This window comes from Archocentrus centrarchus, chromosome 10, assembly GCF_007364275.1.
Source record: "Archocentrus centrarchus isolate MPI-CPG fArcCen1 chromosome 10, fArcCen1, whole genome shotgun sequence".
Lineage (NCBI taxonomy): Eukaryota > Metazoa > Chordata > Actinopteri > Cichliformes > Cichlidae > Archocentrus > Archocentrus centrarchus.
This window is the reverse complement of record NC_044355.1, coordinates 3,646,292-3,670,294: the sequence shown is the minus strand read 5'-3', so window position 1 is coordinate 3,670,294 and position 24,003 is coordinate 3,646,292. Positions and strand designations below refer to the sequence as shown.

Sequence of the window (24,003 nt, the reverse complement as noted above, 5' to 3'; positions counted from 1 at the left end):
AGTAACAGTTTCATATATATACTGATTGGTAATTGTTTAGATCATTAACTATATATAAAAGATACATGTAACTTCCAGGTCTGAAAAGTAAAGGAAGTGTGGAAATGTATTACACCTGCATACCATCTAATCGCCAGCAGGAGGCGACATTTCGCCTTTAAAAAAAATTAAATTAAATTAATCTAATCGTATAAATTCTTTGGACGATGGCCCTAGATGTTCTTGTATTTTGTGTACCAGTGCACACAATTTTATTCAATAAAAAAAATATGGAAGAGGGAACGTTAAGCTCTCTGTGGACATCATTAATGGTCAGTCACCACACTCATTAGCTCAGACGCCAACACAGTCACAATTCATTCAAAAATCATTTTGCTCCTGTCTCATAAGGAACAAGCTACTGCTCCTTTCACTGGGCAGTAAACAGTGCAACACAGCAGCCAACTGCCGGATGTCCGTACCCTCGAAGATCAACAGTGCAAAGACAGCTTCCTCTTGATCAATAGCATAACTTTATTCACCAACTGATCAATTTTGCCCCATGGAATGAATCTTCTGATTGATTTTATTAGGATGAAAATAAAAAAAAAAACACATTAAATCCTAGTCTCCAGGCCATTTTCCTCTAATTTCCTATGAATGACAATTTGATGGATGAGTTTGGCTGTCTTAAAAAAATTCATTGACGTCATTAGCTTTGTGGAGCCACTATAATTAATCTACTGCCCAAATGAGACGGGCCACAACTTTTTCCTTTGCAAAGTGTTCAAATTTGCAGTGACACAAAACCTGTTCAGATGTCATATGATGGAGGTGTTTTTGCTGCCTGTAAATGAACTGATTTCCTGTATTTAAAAGATTAATATAAAAACAATCAAAATTAGTCAAGTCATACTTTGTCATATTGTCTATAAATAAAAGACCATAGCAATAAAACCTCACATCTACCATTTGTGTGACAGGAAAATCATGTGAGAGATTCAAAACCTTCCAATCAATTACCAAATTGACCTTGAGTTGAGATCATTTTGTCAACTGTGCTTTCAAAGATCATAAATTAAATATGGATTTCAAAATCAATTTAGTTATATATGAGGAAACATCTATTGAGTTATTTATCATCCAAGTCAGTGATCCTGCAAACTGCTGACTTCTGGTTTCACTTCCCACTACCCTCTCCGAGGTGTCAGCTTTAAAACCAAATCACTGTGAGGTTTTCATTCATGAGCGGCGCGCCCTGCGACAGCTGCGTTACAGAGCTGTGCGTCTACAGCTCAATATGTCGAGCGCTGAATGACAGACAATAAGGTCTATCATCAATCAAAGGTCCGGCACTGATTCACTTCTGTTTACTACTTTCCACTTTGCTGAGGCCAGGCTCAAAGAATACATCATCTTGTGTCTTACACCATTTTAGGCATGTACATCATAAAATGTTAGAAAAGCAGATAAACTGTCTTTCTTAATAGGGTAACCATCTATAGCTCTAGTTTAAGGCACAATGGAGGGAAGGAGTTAGAGCCTGCATTTTCAATTAGGAACAAAAACACTGCCGTTATGTTTGAGAGCAGACTTGTCTTACACAAATCTATTTCCTTTTTTAGTGAGTCAATGGTGTGTGTGTGTGTGTGTGTGTGTGTGTGTGTGTGTCCTGAAATTAAGCTACCCTATCAAAATTAAACACCAGCATAAAACTATGTAGGCACGCCACATTGAAAACACTTTAGAATATACTATACAAAATACTAATGTAGCCACTTCACAGGTAATCAATTTTCATGAATTATTTATATTTTCTTTTCCAAATGTTGAAAACAGCAACAAAAAGAACAAGATCTGTGCTATAAAATGGTATTTTCTTCTTTTGATCTTCTTTTAATTTATATTTTATTATCTTCGAGCAGGTGTTTTGAACACCTCTCCCTAAAAAGTGTATCTACAGTCTCAGAAGATGAGTCAGATTCAACATTTTTGTTGCTCTTTTTAGCAGAATTCTTTCTCATCAGATCAGGTTTGATTATTTCTTGACCAAAGTCTACCTCTCTGTTGTCTGCAGGGTGGACCCAGCAGGAACCTACAGCACAGAAGATGCTCCTTTAGACTTTTTCCCTATCTAGATTGATTTATGCTAGGAGTTTTTAGCACAATGTTGCATTTAAATACATTATATTATTGCTGCGAAAGGAGAATTTTAAGCTCAAAAACACATGTGCAAAATAACTCTGAGCTGCCAGAGCTCTGACTTACAGCTGAAGGGAGCAGATAAACAAACTGTCATTAGTTTGAAACAGCCTGTATCTGAATCTGTCAAAGAGGAATCCCTTAAGATTCACTGGTGTGAAATTAGCTGAGAGATGCTGAAGTGTTTTCAAACATGTCTCAGAGAAAGTATTTACAGAAATAGCTTGACACCTTGGAACAATATGCCCCCCCCCCCCCTTTTTTTTTTTTTTTTTTTTTTTGCAGAGAGCTACATTAGAAAATTTTTACGTCCAGTATGTCTGCATAGGCGACCTTTAGAGGTTTTGGTAGCTGGATTAGCTGGATAACAAAGCCATACTACCACCTTCTATTTATTTCTACTCAAAAAGGTACGAACAAGAAAACCTCCAAATTAATTGACTTGCATTTTAAAATTTAAAGGTGATGTAGACGTATGCTGTGTTTACACATCTTTTGAAATCTTAACAATGTTAAGGCATCAAACAGAGACACCATGGGAGTGTGCTGCTGTATGAGGAGATCAGCTGTCACTGTGTTATGAACATGCTCTCCTCTGGGTTAACAGGATATTGATCCTTTTGAGACTGTTCAATCATTCAAAGGCTGCGTGACCTCCCCTGACTAATGACCGAAGAGCAATAAAAATAAAGCACATTAAAAGCTGTATTTTCTTGGCACTTATTCTTTATGTCCCTGGAACTCTGCTGAAGTGATGAACATCATTCCTCCAAAATATATTCATGCATTTGCTGATTTCATGTTAGTACTGGATCTATCAAGTGTTCTGCTGGTGTGAGACACCCAGACCCCCTCACATGTCGGGTATATTAGTCACTTTTAAATCCCTGAGAAATGTTAAAAGGCATTGCGTCTAGCTTTTTGCCTCAAGTCTCATGCTACTTTGCCCCTTGATATGTACACTATTTAAAAACACAGTAACACAGCACCTTTTTTTAATATTTCATTAGCAGAAATTCTTAATATCCCTCCTGCCAATCCACCAAAATGAGATGACAGGAGTGCAAATTGGCCTAGTGAATGCACCGATTTAATCAGCATGAATCAGGATGCAGATTTAATCTTGGCTTCTGCTTTTACTCAGCAGTTTAGATGTTTGAGCTATGCCTGTGTAAATACACTTAATAGCTGTTGCATAAAATTAGCTGTATTTTTAATTACTTAGAGAGAACACAGATAAGCCCCCCTGCTTCACGCTTCTCTGAGAATAAGCAACAAAAAGCTGATAAAGGAACAAACAGTGGTTTCTATAAATAAGATCATGAGCTTTTATTTTGTGAGGCAGATTCAGCATTTGAGTCCAAAACAGATCATTTTTAAAGTCATTTTCTTACATGATTCTACAAAGGCACATTCAAGCACGCCAACAAGCCTCAGTCCTGGCAGTCTTAGCAGATTTATCCCATTTTTCACAACACACGCTCCAACCTCTGCTCAAAGCAAGGCTGCCTAAAAGAGCGAACAGGCTGCAGTATCGATTTTGCCACTGAGTTCCTGAGCTGTTTGAGAAGCATCCAGAGGAGAAGCATCATGAGCATCATGAGACCGAGAAGCATCCCCACGTACAAGCCCAAGTTCCAGCCCCAGCCCAGCGCCAGGGGCAGCGACGTGGACGCCACCAGAAATCTTCTGGGGGCAGGCATGGGGTTAGCAAGCCACCCTTCACACTTCCGCTCTTTAACAAAGTTAGATCTTCTCGGGAGTTAAAAAAGATGCTGTGCTGTAGAGGCAGAAGTAATTATTCAGCCAGGTATCCAACTGTTCAGGCTATGTTATAGAATTCCCATCTGTTTCCATGGCTAAATCCTCCTGTTAGTCACAAGTGTGTGCTGTCAGTGATAAAGGAAACCTGCTGAGTGCACACATGCTCTTTGAGCTGCCCATGCTTCTGAGATGAAGTGATGAAAATCCTTTCTGCAGCTGTGCTCTGCTTCCCCTCTCCTGTCATACTCCTCGCACAAAGCCAGCCTCCCAATTTATCATAAGAGGGAGAACGCAATGCCTTCAATGCTATTGGCTGACTTTGGCTCATGTTCAGATAATCATCAAGTATGATGAATGACAACTGGAAAACAATTTTTAGCCTGTGTAACCAAAAAAGGAAAACTCATGGTCACCATCCACCTGTACAATTAGTGGATTGTAGCATTACTGAAAGAGCCACTGCCGAACAAATTTTCTTGCCCCTTTAATTCCTTGAGGTACTTCTGGCCTCTGATATTTCCATTTCTTTTAACTTCATGCATTTCCAAACCAAATACTTCTTGTTCCTCTATAATTACTAATTCAAATACATAGAATTTAATGCATTAGTGGTAGAAGTATAGATACTTGAATAAAACTGATTAAAGCCCTTATCTTGGGGCAAAAGCTGAACCTAACCTTGCTCAATCTTCTATAGTTTAATTCATACTTAATACAAACACTCCAACCCTGTTTCATTTAGAACAATGTAACCAGGGTCCACGTTCCTAGTTTGATGCAAGACCATAACTTGTCCTCTGGTGCCCCCTTGAGTACAGTGTGTTGATAAAGAGTCAGAGAAATCTTATTTAAAAGAATTTTATTTACAAGAGCCACACTTTACTAGTGCAGAAGATGTCCCAAAGTGTGTTCAACTTCAAAGACACCAGCGTAATCACGACTCCATGACAGACAAACTTTAATCTGCATCCATGAGGCCAAACGGTTCAAGGTTACACCTCAAAAAAAAACAGGGTAAACCTGCAACTGCTTAGGAATCTAAGCCAGAAAAATTTGAAAAAAGGCCACAGTTAGTTCTGAGTTTAAGTTTACAGATCAACTAGAGACACTGAAGATCCAAGTAGCACACTGAGTGCTATAAGACCTTTAGTTTGTCTGATTAAAACTGCTTGATTTGCCAATAATTGTAGTGTGGCATGAATCTTGGGCTTAATATAAAAATATATAAAAAAAACAAACATCTAAAATACCTAGCACTACTCCAAAAAGAGCAGGGCATATCTGACACACATCTTTAAGTGACAGGGGTATGACAACATGGATACAGGGGGATGAGGAATCAGTTCAGCTGCAATTTAGTTGGTGCGTTGATGGTTGAGGCCTCAGAGTACCTGAAAATTGGAAAAAAAGAAAAAAAAAAAAAGAAAAGAAAAGGCATGAGTGCTCACTTCTTTGTGTAAAAGTATCTTAGAGCAAGTCTGCTGCCAACTTACTTTGAGCCCTTGTACTTTTCCCGGACAGACTGCTGCGCATGCTGGGGGGCACTGAGGTATGTTTGGTGAAGATCCTCAACACATGGCATCAGATCTTCCAGTGAGTAGCCAGTCATCTCCTTCAAGGACTTGGGCTAAGGAGCACAAACGCAAGTCAATTTGTGTGTTCAAACACACACATCGGTTTCCCACAACTGGGAAACCGAAGCTTAATGGTCAAAATATTTTAAACCCAAATTACAGGAGTAGATTGAAGTTATGCAGTTTTTAACAAAACTGCACACTGGCTACAGGGAGCTTACCCATGAGCCACCAGTCACTGTGTTGTTGGCCAGGACGTAGGCTGCAGCTGCTGTCTGTGACGGCAGGTATTTCAGGAAAGGATCTGAATCAACCAGACTGAGCTCCCCAAGGTACTTGGGGGAGAGAGGACAAGGGAACAAAAGACAACAAAAAAAAAAAAAAAAAAAAAACAGTTTAGACAGTGCATTGAATAGACCATTTAAGATTTTATAGAAACTACATGCTCACCATTGCCAAGCTCTCTACTTGTTTGGTAATGGAGTGCTGGAGGAAATACTGAGTGAGAAACTGGTTTATTGTTGGTGCTGCCATGTCAAATGAGAGCACTTTAAGCACCAGATGCTCCATTCTTAACACTTGCTTCTTTGTGTAGGTGTCATCTGTGATGTAAACAAACTCTGCCACCTCTGGGGGGTAGATCTCTTCAAATTTCCTGCATGTTAATGGAACAGGCTCAATATTTACAAAGTGCTAGGCTTGAAACATTTTGTAGAAGTGCAAATGGTACATACGAAGCTAGCAGCATAGCAGCGGTCCCAACCAGCTGAAGTTTGCCCCTTAGCACAGACATTGATGAAAGGAAGCGATCAATGTAGTTAACGGCCAAATAAAGAGTCTCATTCTGGAGCTTGTACTCTTCTCCAACCTCTACCAGCCAGTCCACCAGAATGGCCCTCATGCTGTTTGTGATGTCAGGCTGCTTCTTCATGTAGCCAGCTTTAGGCCTGGTTTTCACCTGTGGGGTGACAATACCTTTATAAAGAACCCATTTGCAAACAGAATCAGATAACCATCTTTAAAGGTCAAGTTAGGAACCTGTTGCCAGGGGATACATTACGACAGCACTGCCAGCAAATTCTGTTACTGCTAAAGCAGTAAACAGTATTAATATGCAAATTTCTCACCTCCATTTCCCTCAGGTAGGTGTGGATTTCAGCTGCATATTCTGGGGCCTCATTTACATTGGCTGTTTTTTCCTCCCCCTCAATCACAGACATGTCCATCGGAGAATCTGATCAGAGTTTCACATTAGTACAGTGAAAAGCCACAGCCTTTTTTTGTGTAACTGAAAGTTAATTATTTCCTTTAAAAAATTAAACCCACCAAAGCTGACATCCATCGCTGATGGCAAGTCAATGGTGGCAAGGGGCTGCCGAAGCCGTGCCACAGTACTGATTGCCAGTGGGGATTCATCAACTGTGGGCTTTACTTTGATACTCTCAGCTGCCTGCTGGGATTTCTTGACACAGGCTCCATCAGGCTCGTCGACATGGATCTGGAAAGCGGGTTGCTTGGCCGGTGGCTTATCAAGGCAGCTTTTGCCAAAGTCTTCAGTTTTACAAGACAAAGACTTTGTCGACTCCTAGAAGCAAAGAAAACTTTAGACACATGGTTCGTGGTGGTGGGGACTGCTGCATAAGGACAGAATACAAAAATACTACAAGTCTGTATTCTATAGAGTATAAGTAGTATGAAATTAGTGGTTAGATGTAGTTACTGGATGGCCAGAGGGAAACGTTCATAAAGTACCCTCAAGAACACAAATCTGTTGTCTGAAGCAGCTAAATGCATAACTGACCAAGTTAATGTTGTTAAAATGGCGGACAGCTGGTGGGAAAAAAAAAGAAAAAAAAATCAGGAGCATGCAAGCCTACATTTGCGAGTTTATTAAAAATGAAAACCTTCAGGAAAGCAGTGGGTATTATTAGCAGTCAGTGGGATGCTAAACTTTGTTAGCTCCAAAACCTGTGGCTATCACTAGCCAACAGCAGCTCTCGCTAAGCAGACACCAGTTAGCATTGTTACCTGCTTTCCGCCTAGCTGGGTTATGTTCCTCTGGTTGTTCTGCAGGGCTCCCAGCACGGTCCTGTTGTTGGCAGTTTGCTTCGGGGGCAGGTTTTCTTGGTTTTCACTAGCCACAGGACGGGCTTTGATAGAGCCTCTGAGTCTTTGCAGCACATTTTCCTGGTTGTGGTAGTCATTAGCCGCGCTTCCCTCTGTTCTGTTAGCGCCTGACATGTTGCCCTCCAAGAAGCTTAACTACAACTGCTGTGCGCTTGTCTTCTTGGGAAACGAGCACTCAAAAACTGTGGCTGGGTAAAAAGATCAGGTATGGACACTTGTATCGCGGCTATTATTAGCTACCTTGCCGTGGAAGCTTAAGGAATTGTTCACAATCAAAACTAAGCTGTTGAGATGGCAACGACACTTGGAACCTCCGTACTAAAACAAAACAGACAGAAAACAAGGCATGCACAATTGGCGGTAGGATAGCTGCAATCTGAAAACATGAATTTAAGCCGCCATAAGGCGCCGGTTTCAAAATGACGACTAACCTGCAAACAAGAGCGCTAACCCCGGTCCATTTACACAAAAACCTGCAGAGGTTGCTGCGTTCTCTCAGTTCAAGTAGCCCGCGAGGATTGAAACGGACCAATCAGAGACCGCGTAGGCAGTGACGTGTTGGTTGTACGGGAGCTCGAAGAGTACAATACCCCTCTAATTACAAATTCAAAACCCCACGTTTGAACGTAAAATCGCGTTTTAAAGGAGTCAGCTGTGCCAGTTCAGCCAATACAAACATAATTGATTCATATTTTTTTTTGCTATCGCCTGTCAACCTGGACAGGTTGACAGTCCATCACAGGACCAAAAACGTCAATAACTATAGTAAAAGGAGCCATACCCTTGAGTGTATTATTGCAAGTAAAAGTTCGATATTCTGAATTGTACTTCAGTGAATCAAAAAATATTATCAGCAAAATATACTTACAATATTACAGAAGAAAGTCCTCTGTATGCAGCATGTTTGTGTATTATATATATTTGCTTGTCTGATTGTTTAACATTTATATGACTATAAAAAATATGAATGACTATGAATACTGGTAATTTTTTACCTCTGCCTCATATTCCATAAAGTACTTGTATGTCAAATTTAAAGGTGCAAGGAAACTGAATACCAAATAAATGGTAACACAAAGTAAAGTACGGGTGCAAAGTAGCAAAAAATACAAATTCTGTGGGGGGGAAAGTATTCTGGAATCATCAGTCCTTGAAATTAAATGGATTAAGTTGATGTGACTCGGTATGGCTTTGCAGCACCTTATCTCTGGTACTCGGCGTATCAGATAACAGAAAAAAATAAGCAAGGTAACATGTATAACTTTTCTAGCCATGGTAGAGTAGATGTAACAGTTTATTGAATGAGACTTCAGTGGTTGGTGTGAGAAAAATTACAAAATATTTGTTACTCAGAGTTCACTGTATTCTTCCTTCTATACAAGTTGATTTTTGTAGTAGCATCAGTCGTCTGAATGATGAATCCTTACAGCAGTTCTCATTTCATTTTTATTTTAAGAGATGAACATCACAGTCCTATGAAAATCGTAACATAAAAATATACATTACATGTGACTTTAACAGCCTCATATTTGGTCACTTCAAATGTCAGCTGTCAGCTATTCACTGGCAACTTTATAGCAGTTGCTTTCAGACATAAATATTTAAATATTGTGCTCGGTAGTTATGACAAACAGTAACTAAATATACATAATTAACACAGATATTACCATGAAACAAACATGTTAACATACAAAAATATCACAAACCCTCACAGACAAGTAAATGAACACCCTCTGATCTATCCTATCTGAAGCTTATGCCTCGTTAAAAAAATCTAAAAGCAAATTTAAGTCATAGTTATCAAGTATCTCCAGCAATGAGGACACCTTGGTTTTTACATTCTGGCCCTTGAACTTGAATTTGTCGATGAAGAGGTCTGTGATCATTCCTACGGGAAAGAGAGTGAACAATATTAATGATCATGAACCAACAATCTTAATACTGTAAGGATCACGATAAGAATGCCAATAAAGTGCAGTGATGATGACGAACAGTCAGATGAATCGCACCGTAAAGCCTTTCAAGGTGTGCTGGCTGTTTCTTGTACTCATCGAGGAGATTAGCCGATTCATCCAAGATGTTGCGATACTCTGGAATGAGGAAATCGGCGTTCCCCTCATGAACCTGAAGCTCCTGATGATCACAGAGAAAGTGGAGGTGATGCATGTTGGGATGGGAAGCAAAGATTGCTAGCTACATTACATGACACTCAGAGAAACATATGTGCCGATTGTGCTGTTGCACAGGAGAGGTTTGCAACAGTTTCAGTGCATTGGTACAGCTATAATGGAAATAATTGTGAAACTTTGGCCTGTGTAATAGAAGTATAATCTGTGGGAATTACAGCTTTTTAAACCTCATTTTAGGTTTAAAAAGCTTACCAAACTTTTGAAGCCGTTTTTAATCAGAGTTAACCACTGATTCTATGTGTGCAATTTATGCTAGTTTAGAGTTATGGCTCTTTACCTTTCATTTAGATAATAATCCAAAATAAGTGCCTGAGGCATTAGCAAGATGGCTGCAAGAAGAAGTTCTTTCTGCCTTTCTGTTTTTTTTTCCTCTAAGGTGTTCCTCCTTTTTTTAAAAACTAACACTTACTTTAAGAGCGTCGATGAGCTGAACTTTTCTAGCCAACAACAGCTGGTACTCCAGCTTTGGATGGATCATCTTAAGGGTATGGCTCACAGAGTCATCATTGATATCTGGAAGATTAACACACATTATTTTATTTCTTCTATGAAGAAACAGTGAACATTAAAATAGAGCAATAACACACCTACCATATGAAATGTTGAGATTGATTTTCTTCTTGGTAGCTTCTTTAGACAGAACATCACTCAGTATGGAGATGGTAGAGATGTTGTCAGACTTGAAGTGACCTTCCCCTTTGCTGTGAATACAAGAAGGTTCAATATATTATACTATGTACATATTTAACATTTAAAACTTTTTCCAAGAAGCATAATTAATTTACACTTCATGTGCCCATTAAACTTGTCATAAACTTACAGTGTATTAAGTTTAAGGCCTTTTTACTGTGTGCCTGCATTTACCAGTAGGTGGCTTCAAGCTGTGTGCCGAGGAACGTGTTGTGGAAATAAAACGTGATGCTCTCTCCCGCTGGTGTTTTCTCAGGCACCTCTGGCAAACAGAAAACCACCCAGGAGTGGATCTCTGCAAAACTGAACTGCCCCACCAGACTCAGCCTGTTCATGGGCCTTAAATCAGGCGAGGAAGGAAAAGAGACAAGAGAACAAATGATGTTATGACAAAAAAGGGGAAAACCTGATTAATGAAAAGTGTTACAATATTTCTACATTGCTGCAATTAACAGCGCACCACAGCATCTTGATGACACATACTTCAAACTCAACCAAGGACATTATGTGACTGCTTTACCACTGTGAAAAATCTGGAAGCAAGGCTGGAAATTCCACAGCGTATCACCACAAACACATAATAAAGTGAAAAAATAAAAAACTGGGAGACATCATAGTCTCTACTAATCTCCAGATGTCCTTCTGGATCCAGGAAATCATGCATAGTGTGGGAGGAACTGTCAGCTTGTAGGTGTGCACTCACTGTAGCTCAAAAAGTTATAGATGGATTTGCATGTAAATTTCACCAGAGGTGGGCTTAGCCTGACTTAAAGTGATTTACTTTTGTTGTGAATTCAGATCTGGATCCAGGATTTTTTTTTTAATTCAGGATTCTTTAGCACAGTAAGGCACGACAAATTACACACTTGGTGTCTTATATTGCACTCATATTTTAGTTATGACCCATAGATCTAAAAATAGGAAGAATTCACAAAGCTAATAATAAGTTTTTACCATCAAAACTATCATTTGTGTTCAGTTTCAAAACAGAATTAGATTACCAAACTTCAATTCCCATCTCTAGAACTTTAATATACTTTAGGTCATCTGGAAAATACTATTTTCAAAATTCAAACCAATCCAAAATTCCTTTCATTCTTTTTTCATTACTCACATTACCTGTCTTGGTCTATGCTGTGAGTCCGCTGGTGGAGGGACAGAGGTTTGATCTGGTACTGGCGGACCTGGCAGGTCTTAGGTTGTAGTCTTGGGGTAATATACGCCTGCAGGGTCCCATACTGTCCCTCAATGGACCTCACCTAGGGAACAGTTTGCTATGTATCAAACATCTTATTTCTTCTGCAACACACACCACAAATAGTTGAGGCAAGTGGGTTGTGTAGCCATTTGTAAAATGTCACAGTTTCATGTGCTACTTACCTTGAGCTCAATTCGGGTAGTGTTGGCCTGACATCTGTAAGTGGCCAGGAGGAAGTTCCCATTGGGCTGCTAAACAAATAAAATGAGAGTGTGAGGAGGTCTTTGAGAGCAGCAGCAGCAGCTTTATGGCTTTGTTTGTAAAGTTTGTTGTGTGCACAACAGTTTACGGAGCTCACCTCTGAGTCGCATTCACTAAAACTGACAACAGCCGAGTTCTTATCCACATCCAGCAGGTCTATGGGGACATCGCTCTGTGTAGAAGATTAAACTTATAGTGATATTTTGCTGGCTTATGTCTGCAACACGGAATCAAAGGTGTACTTTTCTTTAGGTTTCTCAACTTCTCTTGTAACAGTGCGGTATAATAGCCGAATGTACCTGCAGCAGCAGGTTGTCGATGGCAGTCTGCACCTCTAGGGTGAGACTGTAGCTGGCATCGTCCTGGCAGAGAGTGAACTTGTCATTGATGCTGAAGACTGGGACAGCAGAGACAGCCGTGCTTGACTGAGAGGTCTGCTGGTATTGCTCACGTCCCTGCAGGACTTTGACCTGCAGCTGCTCCAGCTCTGCCCTAAAAGGCAACAATATTACTAACACATTTGTTTTGAAATTATACTTCACAGTAAATCAAAGTCACAAGAACAAGAGAAACAAACATGATTTTGCTGATACCTGAGTGCTTCTACTTTAGACTGTGTCTCCTTACTCATCCTGACCTCATCGCCAGGGCCGGCCTCTGCCTTCTGGGGCTCGGTGGTCAAACCAGTCACCCATCCTGTAAGAGGTGAGGAAAACAGTGCATTTCAGGCAGCCTAGTACTACTGCTCCTCCTCTTTTAAACAGTGACAAAATACAAATCAAAGCTGAGCAGGGCAAGCATTGTGTCTCCAATGAAAAGAAATACAGGAGCTGTACTGTTAAGTGAAAGAAATTCTCATCTAACCTGTGTAGGTGGCAGTCAAAACCTCATCATAAGACTCCTTCCCTACACAACCACCCTGGATGGAGGTCACGCTCTCTGACAATACCTGGAAAGATAGAAGGGGAAAATTTGGCAGTTAAGAAGTGAGTCAATCATTCAATACTAAAATAGATTATTATTGGAAAATCAAGCAACAATTATTTGAATGGTGACTAGGTTTATGAAGAAGTGATAAGGCAGACTGTTTTCTATACACAGTAATTCTATGGAGAGTGAGTTTTTGAATGCTCACATGCTCAAAGCGTAATGTGGGTTCATTGGAGCTGTCAAAACCATAGACCTCAACGGTCCCATCATCCCTGCCCACCAGGATATCATTCACTCCGTCACCAATAATGTCGTAGGTGTCAATGCAAAGAATTCCTGATGGGAGACAGAAATAATAATTGTTTTGCCAGAGGTTAAGTCATCACCTGGTATGCATGAGTGTCAGTTTAGACACTGGAAACATAAACTCTGTATAAAGTGTTTTAGCCATTATCATGTTGGAATTTTTAGGCTGGGACTCATAAATGAGGGGCACTGCACACTCATACAGTAGACTTTTTATCCACTATGATAGGGACCTTATTAGTGCTGTTTTCACAAAGACTTTTATAGAGGACATTTTGAAACCAAAGGAGCCCCCTGGTGGCCAGTGCAAATATTGCAGTTTGAAGCCACCTCTGCACTGGCTTCATGTTTCAGATCTGGAAGCTATGGCCATCTTTTATTAGGGTGTGCATGTGGTAACAATGCATTTCTGTACATACCTCCTTTCTTCTTGTCATTGTCAATCTCCCATTTGGTTGCAGCTGAACGCTCACCTATCTCAACCAATCCTATTTTTCCATCTGTGGTTCCATAGAGAATTTCCTCTCCTAAATAAAAATAAAATAAATTAAGTTCAAAATGGTATGTATAAGGGAGTTTAATGTTTTATAGTTAAAGTATGCAGCAGACAAAGAAACAAACTTGCCATTGTCTTTATACAGCTCCAAGACAGAAGGAGGGCCAGGAATTTCAATGTCATAGGCAAGTTCAGATCTCTACATATAAAAATTGGAAAAAATTGGAAAAATATCTCTCATCTGACCACTGGAGGAAGAACATCTCAAAATCAGAACAGTAAATGTGAGCTTAGTCTACCTGCAAGACTCTGAGAACTCGATCTTGGCATGCCAGGACTGGGATGAGGTGAGTGAGGTTTTCTGAGGACAAACATGTGATGTCATTGATCTTGTCTCCAGAGAGGTAGTAGTCCTGATCTTTGCAGTCACAGTAGTGGTTGTAGATGTAACTTGCACACACAAAAAGGTCAGCGCCTGAGACATGCCTGGAAAAGACCCAGTGGGGTAAAGATCACACAACTATGCACAGATCAATTGAGCAGTGAAAATCAGAATGAAAAGTCATGTTTCCTACATGGCGTTAATGCTCTCGGTTAGGTTGGCTTCAAAAGTGAGGAACTGTTTGCCTTTCTTAGTGAATCCTCGGACCTGAGAACCAGAGCAGACAAAGATCTTCTCTTGGGGAGTTCCCACAGCGCCTCCAAGATCCATTCTGGCTATCTTCTGCCCGGGAAGTGTTTTAAACACAGGCTTAAACACAGAATCAAGAGTCTTGGTTTTAGAAGCTGTTCATTTTTATTCTCAGCAATGACAGAAAAATCTTAACTCACCACTGCTTCCCCTTTCTTGATGCCAAAACATGTGAGTATGCCGTCATGATCGGCAATAGCAACCTGAAACATGAGGAGACGCCAATCAAACACCATAATATTTATTAGATTAAATTTTTAGTCTGGTTTAGTGGGTGATTTCAGCAAAGGCAGAGAGACAGAGAAGGAATCACAGCTGGAAGATGAGCCCAATATCAACATATAAAGGGGATCTTGACCAAGCACCTATCCCACATGGTGATACGACCCTTGACAGTATACCCAAAAAACACTTTTTTAAGTTTTCTCCAGTAAATTAATAGAAAACAAATCAAACATGCATGTCATGTATAAACAACCTGCTGGAAAAATACTTCTTAAATAAATAAATTTTTTGAAGCAAAGCCAGCAAATGTTTGAGGTGTTTTGATTATATCTGACTGACTATAATGCAGTTTTTTCCATTAGAATTGAAGGTATAGATGTCTCCTTGTTCAATTAAACTGAGACTTCAAAACAACTGCCCAGCTTTTTACCAAGATGTGTTGTTGTCTGGCACGACTTGCTTCTTGAAGGGCTCTTCTAAAACAATCACTGTGTTTCATTATTTAACAGAAATCGATGCTTGTCCTTGTGAATTTCGACCATATAATAAACAAAATATATATTACAGTTAAATCAAGAAAACCTAAATAATAAAACTAGTAATTTTTAAACCTTTACAGGCTGCAGCAAAAACAGGACAGCCTCTGGATTTAGTCATCAAAACATACTACCACAAATTTGAATTAGTTTAGGTTGCTATGGCACATAAACCATACCTTTTGGGTTGCCTTTTTTCCCAGTGCAGGAAGCAGCCTCATAGTTTTCTGAGATGTCACACCAACCTGAGCGGCAGAATGAAGGGATTCTTTTAAACCTTAAAATCAATATAAAAGACAACATAAGCCCGACACACTACCGGCTCTACTTCGTGTTACCTGAATATAATCAACTCGATTGAGGCGCAGATCCATCTTCTTTCTCTACTGTGGTTTAACTTAAGGGGAGGAAAAAGTGCTGCAAATAGTCCAAACAGGTTATCCAGACATTAGTCTCGGTCCATAGGCGTCTTTTACCATTAACACTTTGCTAGAAAAACGTCCAACCGACTTCCAATATGATAACGATGCTAGTTGAGACTGGGATTATCTAAAGCAAGGAGATTAGCTGGACGTGCTAACGTTAGCTATCAGAGCTAACTGGGTATCACGATTTAGTGGCACGCGGTCTTCGATGGCCGAAAATCATCTTTAGCAAAGGACACGAAGCGAGTCGTTGTGTGTGTCGATGTTTCAGAACGCGGATAAATTCTCTTTTATAAACGCTGATATCAGGTATAAACGCTCTCTGCAGCACTCGGGGACTTAACGTAGGCAGCTGCCGTTGCTAATGGCAACGTTGCAGGTTTTTACAAAGCTGCAATTCCACTGGTTGAGAGCGAATCGCGGGAATTGAAGCTGGATTCTGATTGGCTTGCTCACTCCGACGAACTCCATCCACGATTCAAGTTATTTCTGGAGCTGGTAGAAAAATATTGATGTAGAAAAAACTTAAAGCAAAATGCAACATACAGCAGCAAATTACGTTATTTGGTAAAAACTAAATAAATAGCGCAGCAGATACTTAATACTTAAAATAATATTTTAAAAGTGGACACAAGTGCGCCCAAGTCCGCCACTAATGTGAAAACTCCCACCAGCCACCTGGAAACAACCATTTAGTATTTATTCAAGGATTTCAACGTCTGTACCAGTTTCTGGGGATTTTATCTTTAATTCTGATTTTGGGAAACATATTTCCCGTGAAAGGCAAAATTTACTGTTTATCCAGAGCCTCTTTGTTCCACTTTTAAACATAAAACACCAGATAATCACAGTCACACATTTATTATGCCAACCCTGAAGGGCCTTCAGTTATTGCCACATTTTTATGCACATATATTTTTTATTTTGGCACATACTTCAGAGAAACTGAAATATATCCCAACTTTCGTGCCAGAATTGCCTTGAAAGTTGTTTTTCTTTCAAGAGTAGTCATGTCTGAACCTAAATGGACAGAACAAGCTCTTGACTGTAAACTATAGATTTCTGTTTTTATTCTTTCACAAACGCGTTGGCTCGCAAAACCAAAGAACTCTCATTTAAAATTATACATATCACAAATTAAATTGTCCTTTGGTAAATACACCCTTGATATATATGACACGGTGGAAACCCTAGAACATTTAATCAATATGTGCATGACACTGTTTTAAAGTGATTTCATATTAGACCTAAAAACAATGTGCTCAAAGAACAAGACTATCCACTGATCCCTATTTCTCCAGTGATGAATATACAATAACAAGTGTGAAATAATCTGTGAACAATAGCATTAGATGGAGCTGAAAGCCAGTAATTCACCCTGAGTTAATACTAAATCAAATTTAGGAATGAATTTCTATGCATATGAATAAAATCTTTACATTAGGATTTGTTCACACTGAACTATTATAATAGTAACCAAACTCAATTAACATTCTTTGATACTGTATTTTTTCAGGAGATAACTTTATTTTCATTATAAAAAAATGTAGTTTGTCTTTATAGGCAAATAAACACAATTAACAGGGCAGGAAAAACATAGCAGGACATGCATTAAGCAAGAAACCTACAGCCTACTATGAAATGAACAACTCAAAATCAAAACAGCTTTTAAACTGAGAAATGAGGTCAGGGTGCACTCACAAGCATGGCATGCTTTGTGAAAATTATTTCATTTGTGAATCATACAGCAGAACATCCGGTACCTTAAAATCTTGTATAAAATACAGCAGAGTAAGTTCTCAGTTTAACACCCATTTTGACATCATAGCTACATCGGATTTTGCATGTTGCTGAAAGGTGAGTTGATGGCATTGATAGAATATATTTAATAATTAGGCTTTTAGACAAATCAGAGCATTGTTCCATTTACAAATCAGACAAAAGGTGAAAACTGAAAAAGTACAATGATTAAAGAAATGACCATAATCAATTGTGTATAAACACGTGTTCATTAATTTACTAATCTAAGAATATTAATGTTTCATAGTAGAATAAGCCATTTTAATGAATAAATAAGACGTAAAAGGAAAGAACAGCTGATAAACAGGGAACACAGCTGATGCCAATCTATTGTGCTCCATTCAGTGAAGGTAACAGCGACAGGGTGTCCACCGCTTCAATTAAGTCACATTAAGAGGATGGGAAAACCATGAGACTTCAGTGCATTACCGGCTGGTCTTCAACTGTACTCAGATATACAGAAAAGTTGGAGCACAGACTAAAGTTGACATTCAAAAAACAGCTCCTTCCATTGATGGCAAAGTGTTCCCCCATCAAAGTCACATCTTACTGAAAAACATAACATGACGAAAACAAAACGTAGTGTAATCAGACTCCCGTGGGGGCGAGGCGGCTGATAAAGGCGATACTGCTGAGGCACATCCTCCTGAAGAAGGCGGGGCAGGCAGGCTTCATGATGAAATGCTCCAGAAGAATTCGCAGCTCGGTGAACAAGGTGCTGAGGTGGAAAGAAAAGTACTTAACTCAGATGATCTCAGAAGTAAATCCCTAACACTGTAATTTCTGAATAGCAGAGCAGGCAAACTCCAGACTCCACACTTGGACTCTCTTGCTGTGAGGCAACAGCACTAAACACTGAGCCAAAATGTGACTATGAGACAATAATGCATAATCCCAAATCTTACCGGCAGTATGGATTTCTTCTGGAGGTGTAGCGAAGAGTGAGGAATCGGTAGTAAATAAAAGGCAGCAATAGGCTCCCCTGGCCGCTGTTGACAAAATATTACTGACATGAATATATGAAAACTGACAATACACAAATGGAGGCTGTTGAAAATATTTGCTCATTGTTCCTATAAATTTAATCTGCAAAAAAAGGCAAATTTTTGCAGTGGTTCTGAAATTGCAGGTCAGGCACGGTGCCTAACATGGATGATCAGGGGAAAATTACAGAGTGAAACTAACATCAATTCATTTATTGACTTATTTTTAGGAGAAAGAGATTTTTCTGATTCCCAGATTAGTTCTTTAAAATTAAACATTAATCCTTTTTATTGCTGATGAGTGACACAAACTGCTTAAACTTTTTCCCCCAGCTTCTGAATTAGTTTAATGTAAAGCAATCAAAGAGTGGCTATCTGGCCTCTCTGTATTAAGAGTAAAAAGAATGGCCTGCATTTTATAAGATCTAAATTAGTGAGACAATTTTAAGAGATTAAAACAACAACAAAACAATCAATGCCTCAAATCAAGGTTCACATATGACTAAATTCGGGATCCGCAATGGGTCTTCACAAAAGACATCCTTGACTTCAGACATGAGCACACCTGAAGAGCATGAAAACCGTGGCTGGCATCAAGAAGATCTCATTGCAGGCGATAAACTTCAGGATGTTCTGCTGATTGGATGTCAGTTTGTCCAACAGGCCCCGAATGAACATCATGCTGTTTGGGCCCATGGTCTAAAAAACAAAACAAAGAGTCACCAAGTGAAATCAAAGATTTGGCAAATCAAAAATTTCAAAGATGCAGAATTTACAAGAAGTAAAAGCTAAAGGAAAACATTTTTGCAGTCATTAACTTTGACATTTTTAAGTTGCATTTTAATGGTAAACTGCACTTTCATAGCGCCACAGTAGCAGTTTATAAAGTTCTTAACAGTGCATTTCTCATTTACCTAACCACTCTCTCTCACACACAGGGGAGCAGAGCAGCTATGTAAAAGGTGCTGCTCTGTCACCACTGTGAGAATCAAACCACAAACCTGCGCTACTGCCTCAGCCATGGCAGTTTTGTTGGTACTAATATCCCTACTTATGGCTAAATAATGATAAAATTGCTTTCAGAGTAATTTTTAATCAGTCATGGCAGTGAGTAATACTTACATCAAGTACTTTTTTTGTGTATGTAGTTGCGTGAAGCAAGGAAAAGAGAAAAACTGGAAAGATGCTCACTGGACATGAAGGTCAAGGATTAACAAAAAGGGGCAAATCCCTCCCAAAATAATATAGCAGTAAGGGAAAATTATTGTGACTAAGAAAAACTAAATCTTGTACTGCTAAGACTTAAGTGATTTGTAATATTTCCATGTTTGAATCCTTTTGGATATCTTTAAAAAGGTCCCTTGAGGAATCCTAATAAACTATCATTAAACAACAAGTAAATAAATCATTAGTAAACTGTAGCAATGAAGCAGTGTTTCTTTATGATTTAAACCCAAAAAAGACACAATTTATGTGGCAATGCTATCTCCATTTTAACTTGTTGTAAAGACTTGTTGTATCCATTTGTTTTCTCTGTATGCAGTGTGAAAGGATACTTGTGATGGGGTAGGAGTTGACCAGGATGAGTGAGTACAGCAGGTAATGGCAGCTGTCCTCCTGCAGAGCCTGGGCCAGAAAAGCTCTGCTCAGCTGAAAGTGTGGGAGCCTCTGGTGTAAGCGAAGAGCACTGGTGAGGGCATTCGCTAACAAGGCTCTCTGATAGAAGTTAGCTGCTGCATAGGGTCTGAAATATACAAGCAGTGACAAATACTCAAATATTTTCTTAGGCTGGATTGTAATTACTTTTCAAGCTAAACAACATTTATAGAGTTAGATGGATTTCCACAGTGAACTCACCCCAAAACTGGTAGAATGAACATTACAGAGCAGTAGACGGTGAAAAGTCGTGACAGCCACATTGCAGTTTCCAGCTTGTTGCTCATTAGAAATTGCTAAAGAGAAAATGTGTATTTGTGAGTTTTAAACACAAATATATTCACCATTAAATCTGATCAATCTCTTGTTGTCAACAGCATAGTTGAAGGCTATCCTCAGTTTTTCTCATGAATCCTGGTAATAATTTATTGACCTTAAACCATCAGTCAGATTGTCTCAGCAGCCAGCATAATCCAGCCAGACCAGAAAACAACTTAATGCAATTTACAAGTTAATTTTACCACCCTGCCTTCAAAAGTCAGGAGGCAGCTGGAATTTATTCTGCTCATCCTCATTCAGCTTTCGTTGCTGAAGTTAATGATTGGTTGCACATGTCATCCAACTCTTGCAATCAACATTGAAAGATGGCTTATGTTAATATGTATGAACCAGATTCTGATTTTTAACAAAACAAACAAAAACATATTTTAAGACGAAGACTGGAAAAATAACCGCACACTTTTTGGTGTCAAAAATTGTAAATGTGGGATAAAATAATATTAATTACATGTAGAAAATGCATCAATCTGGGGCCAAAGCACTGAAATAAATAGTACGTGTTCAGTGTCAACTAGGCCTAGCATGTCCATACTGTAGTTGGCTCAAGATATCCTAAATCTTAGCCAAGACCCAGCTTGGCTTTCTTCAAAATTTCTGATAAAAATTCTTGATGAAACTCTAAACACACAAAAGCTTGTGTGTTTAGAGTTTTTTTCTTCACTAGTATGTGTGTGTCCAGTAAGTAGAGTACACCTTAAAGTACAACAATACTGGAAAATGTGAACTACGGAGTCAGTGCAGCCAACTTACCACAGGCCCGAGTTGGGGCGGAGGGTTTTGTTGGTTTGCATCAGCCATCTTTGGGGGTGCGGGTTTCTCTGTTTGGGGGAAAATGGGTCAAGTTATAAACCAATACTGACTGTTTTCACATGCATAATAAAATTTTAGGTCACAGTTCACATGTGATACAATTTGAATACTTTGCAGCATTTACATGTGCTAAACCACGCGGTCACAACAGGGTTATATGCGTACAACTGATGAAAATGCCAAACATTCGCCTCAGTGGTGATTTTATCTTTCTGGCATGTGTTTTATCAGCTCCCTGAAGAGAACGGCCGTCGCCTGTCCAGTGCAATAGCTGTCATTGCTGTGCTGCCATTTTCAGAAAGAGGTGAAATATTTCATCGGCTCAGGTCTGTTGTGCTGCTGTAACAAAGGAATTTCCTGCAAAGGATCAATAAAGTTTTATTCTATTCTATTCTGATGAAGGTGTTCCTATGAGGCATCAATATTGTTTGATACAGTTTGGACTTTTGAACCAATTATAATTGGAAAACTCAAGCACCACATAAACATAACCATTGACAAATTATACCACCTACAGTCATAGCTATAGCTATAGCTGTAGAATATTATAAACTTCCACTAGTCATCTGTCAATTACTCTAAACCGACTGTAAAGATAAAATGATTTATAACATTAATAGTTGGAGTTTTTCAGGCTGAAAAAGCAATCAGTTTTTGTGTTTCACTTTCTAGGATTTTTCCTCCGTCCTGTTATTTTAAACTGGATTGTTTCGGACTGTTGTGCAAACAAAAAAGGGCATTTAAAGAGGTCACCTTTGGCTTTACACACGTCTTGGTTATTTTATCACCATATACTGATAAATCTTTAACTTCCACGCAGATTCTACCTATTAACTGATTCTGGAGATGAAAACTTGGTTTAGCTATTCACCAGCGTATATTCGGAACGATTAAATCGTTAACCTCTATATGGATAAACTGCATATAAAATGCACATGGGCTCTAACAACAATTACGGTCATCATTTCCTATGACGGGGAGATATACCGGTAGCTAGCAAGGCGAATGCACTAGTTTATGTAGGTAAATACTTGTTAATAACAGAGACCGTGACGTCGATTGGTTAAAATATCCAGCTGCTGTTGCTAAAACTGAGACTGATGACTGTATATTCTCATAAAGCAGCGCCTTGTGTATTTTATTAATGCTAACGCAGCTTAGCAGCAGGTGTGTCTAGAAGATTCTGTTACCATCGTTACTAGCACGTCAGCTACAGCCTCAGCTAACGGTTGCTACCCAGGTCGTACGTGGATACTGCCCTGATTACACTGTCAACGTTAGCTCGCCCGGGTGTTTAAAGAGGACTTTACATAATTAATAGCTATGGTTGATCTTATATGTGGTAATAATAAGGCATAAACTTACCAGTGCTACAGCGTCGATGTAATACGCCGCGTGCTAACCGGTTAATGTGACAGGGAGCTGCTCGGCACTCTAGTAAATGATCACCTGACCTTCTAACGCAAGACGGGAAGTAAGCTACTTCTCGCGATAAGTTCCCTTTAGTGGACAAAAGGTAAAATGTAACAACTTTGACCAAGATTATCTGGTTGTTCACTAAAACTGAAGGCTAAGTGGTAAAGCATTTTAGAAAATGATAATAAAAAACCGAAAATGTTAAAAATAATAGAAAATGATAGAATAAAAAATATATATACTTTAGAAAAGAGCAACAACAAAGAATTGAAATATCTAAAAAGTGTTAGCAGAACCTGGTGCATATGTTTATTAACAAACTAACATTGAAACTAATGAAGACTAAACTAAAATTAAATATTTAAATTTAAATATTTAAATATTAAAACCAAATTGACACAAATCCACAGTGGAAACTAACCAAGACTAAACTATATTGAAATCCTAAACTCAAACTGAAACAATTAAACAAAAACAAAAAAAAAAGCTCTAATAATTCTGCTGTGCGCATTTTAACGAGTTTACCTATAACATAGGCTTCACGTATACAACGTGACAAAATAACCAAACACCGAATTTAAAAACCAAAAAAGCATTAAAAGCAGATTTACATCAGTAAAATGCCCAGAACCTAAATATCCAGGGCAAACCACGGAGAGACTACTGAGCAGTGCTTCAACAACTCTACCCCAGATATTTAATTTATGATATTACCCTTTTCTATAAATCTTTCTATGAATAGAAAAAGGGTAGTTTGATAAGCGCCTCGTCATAAAGCCTGTAAACTGCAGCACTACAGGAGCATCCGCCCTCCCTGCAGCCCACTTACATAAGTATAACTACTGACCACAAGAACGTTTCACATCTTTACTGTTCATTCTGCTGCTTGATAATATGTGATGGAGACACCAGGTGCAGTATGTGTGCTGAAAAGTGGACCACAGATATGCTATTAAAAGCGATCACATAAACGGGAGAGGGAGAAGGAAGTCTAACGTTATCTAAAATTAGTAATGATATTCGTGTTGCTAAAAAGCATTTCCTGTGCGGCACGATGAAAGGCTCTGTTTAAGTGAAAAACTGCGCCTGCGTCAAGGTCAACGCCCATTTCAAAGATCGCACAGAGCTCTCTTTTATTTCTTTACGCTATTCATTTTAGCCTCAGCACTGCTCAAACACTGTGCTGCGTGGATTAAGAATAGTAAGCAATCTAGACTTTTCATTAGACAACAAGAACAAGAATTTCTTATTTCTTTTTATCCAAACATCTGCTGTAATGGTGAACCTCAATGCTTCTACCGCAAGGGGGCGCAGTTGACCAGACTATCTTCCTGCTGCAGGTTGGCCCATAGCATGTGCTTGAAAATAATTTTAGCTTTAAGTGCACCTTATTTGGTCCCATCATG

General features: G+C 39.1%; 3 protein-coding genes across 4 annotated transcripts; all 3 read right to left on the bottom strand.

The window, feature by feature from the left end:
- Positions 1-4,787: 4,787 nt before the first annotated feature.
- On the bottom strand, positions 4,788-8,215 carry ccna2 (cyclin A2). Of its 2 annotated transcripts, XM_030739702.1 has the most exons (9): positions 8,078-8,215; positions 7,548-7,964; positions 6,846-7,104; positions 6,647-6,753; positions 6,254-6,477; positions 5,970-6,174; positions 5,741-5,854; positions 5,439-5,572; positions 4,788-5,336 (listed from the first exon to the last, which is right to left on the bottom strand). In XM_030739702.1, the coding sequence occupies exons 2-9, from the start codon at positions 7,758-7,760 to the stop codon at positions 5,285-5,287; spliced, it is 1,308 nt and encodes a 435-aa protein (XP_030595562.1). In that variant the 5' UTR covers positions 7,761-7,964; positions 8,078-8,215; the 3' UTR covers positions 4,788-5,284. The 2 variants fall into 2 exon arrangements, with proteins under 2 accessions (XP_030595562.1, XP_030595563.1); XM_030739703.1 differs by having other exon boundaries at positions 7,548-8,117.
- An 863-nt stretch (positions 8,216-9,078) lies between these two features.
- Positions 9,079-15,951, bottom strand: bbs7 (Bardet-Biedl syndrome 7). The gene is made up of 19 exons (XM_030739701.1): positions 15,507-15,951; positions 15,348-15,413; positions 14,548-14,610; positions 14,292-14,467; positions 14,016-14,202; positions 13,846-13,915; positions 13,640-13,747; positions 13,120-13,250; positions 12,849-12,933; positions 12,578-12,680; positions 12,284-12,476; positions 12,082-12,156; positions 11,906-11,974; positions 11,645-11,784; positions 10,700-10,864; positions 10,427-10,536; positions 10,245-10,348; positions 9,656-9,779; positions 9,079-9,534 (listed from the first exon to the last, which is right to left on the bottom strand). Exons 1-19 carry the CDS (start codon positions 15,540-15,542, stop codon positions 9,401-9,403), a joined length of 2,139 nt encoding a protein of 712 aa, XP_030595561.1. The 5' UTR covers positions 15,543-15,951; the 3' UTR covers positions 9,079-9,400.
- A 1,160-nt stretch (positions 15,952-17,111) lies between these two features.
- tmem33 (transmembrane protein 33) lies at positions 17,112-22,668 on the bottom strand. Its single transcript, XM_030739180.1, has 8 exons — positions 22,547-22,668; positions 21,122-21,189; positions 20,234-20,328; positions 19,933-20,120; positions 19,499-19,566; positions 18,942-19,075; positions 18,299-18,382; positions 17,112-18,111 (listed from the first exon to the last, which is right to left on the bottom strand). Exons 2-8 carry the CDS (start codon positions 21,167-21,169, stop codon positions 17,982-17,984), a joined length of 747 nt encoding a protein of 248 aa, XP_030595040.1. The 5' UTR covers positions 21,170-21,189; positions 22,547-22,668; the 3' UTR covers positions 17,112-17,981.
- Positions 22,669-24,003: the final 1,335 nt, after the last annotated feature.

Excerpts from the sequence above, each read along its gene's own strand:
- ccna2 (XM_030739702.1), bottom strand. The coding sequence starts at position 7,760 with ATGTCAGGCGCTAACAGAACAGAGGGAAGCGCGGCTAATGACTACCAC. Across the intron at positions 7,105-7,547 it reads CCCAGCTAGGCGGAAAGCAG|GAGTCGACAAAGTCTTTGTC; the intron begins GTAACAATGCTA and ends CTTTGCTTCTAG. Across the intron at positions 5,573-5,740 it reads CAGTGACTGGTGGCTCATGG|CCCAAGTCCTTGAAGGAGAT; the intron begins GTAAGCTCCCTG and ends TGTGCTCCTTAG.
- bbs7 (XM_030739701.1), bottom strand. The coding sequence starts at position 15,542 with ATGGATCTGCGCCTCAATCGAGTTGATTATATTCAG. Across the intron at positions 10,349-10,426 it reads CAATCTCAACATTTCATATG|ATATCAATGATGACTCTGTG; the intron begins GTAGGTGTGTTA and ends TTAATCTTCCAG. Across the intron at positions 9,535-9,655 it reads ACACCTTGAAAGGCTTTACG|GAATGATCACAGACCTCTTC; the intron begins GTGCGATTCATC and ends TCTTTCCCGTAG.
- tmem33 (XM_030739180.1), bottom strand. The coding sequence starts at position 21,169 with ATGGCTGATGCAAACCAACAAAACCCTCCGCCCCAACTCGGGCCTGTG. Across the intron at positions 19,567-19,932 it reads CAACTCCTACCCCATCACAA|TGAGCATCTTTCCAGTTTTT; the intron begins GTATCCTTTCAC and ends CTTCATGTCCAG. Across the intron at positions 18,383-18,941 it reads ACGGTTTTCATGCTCTTCAG|CGGCCAGGGGAGCCTATTGC; the intron begins GTGTGCTCATGT and ends TTTTGTCAACAG.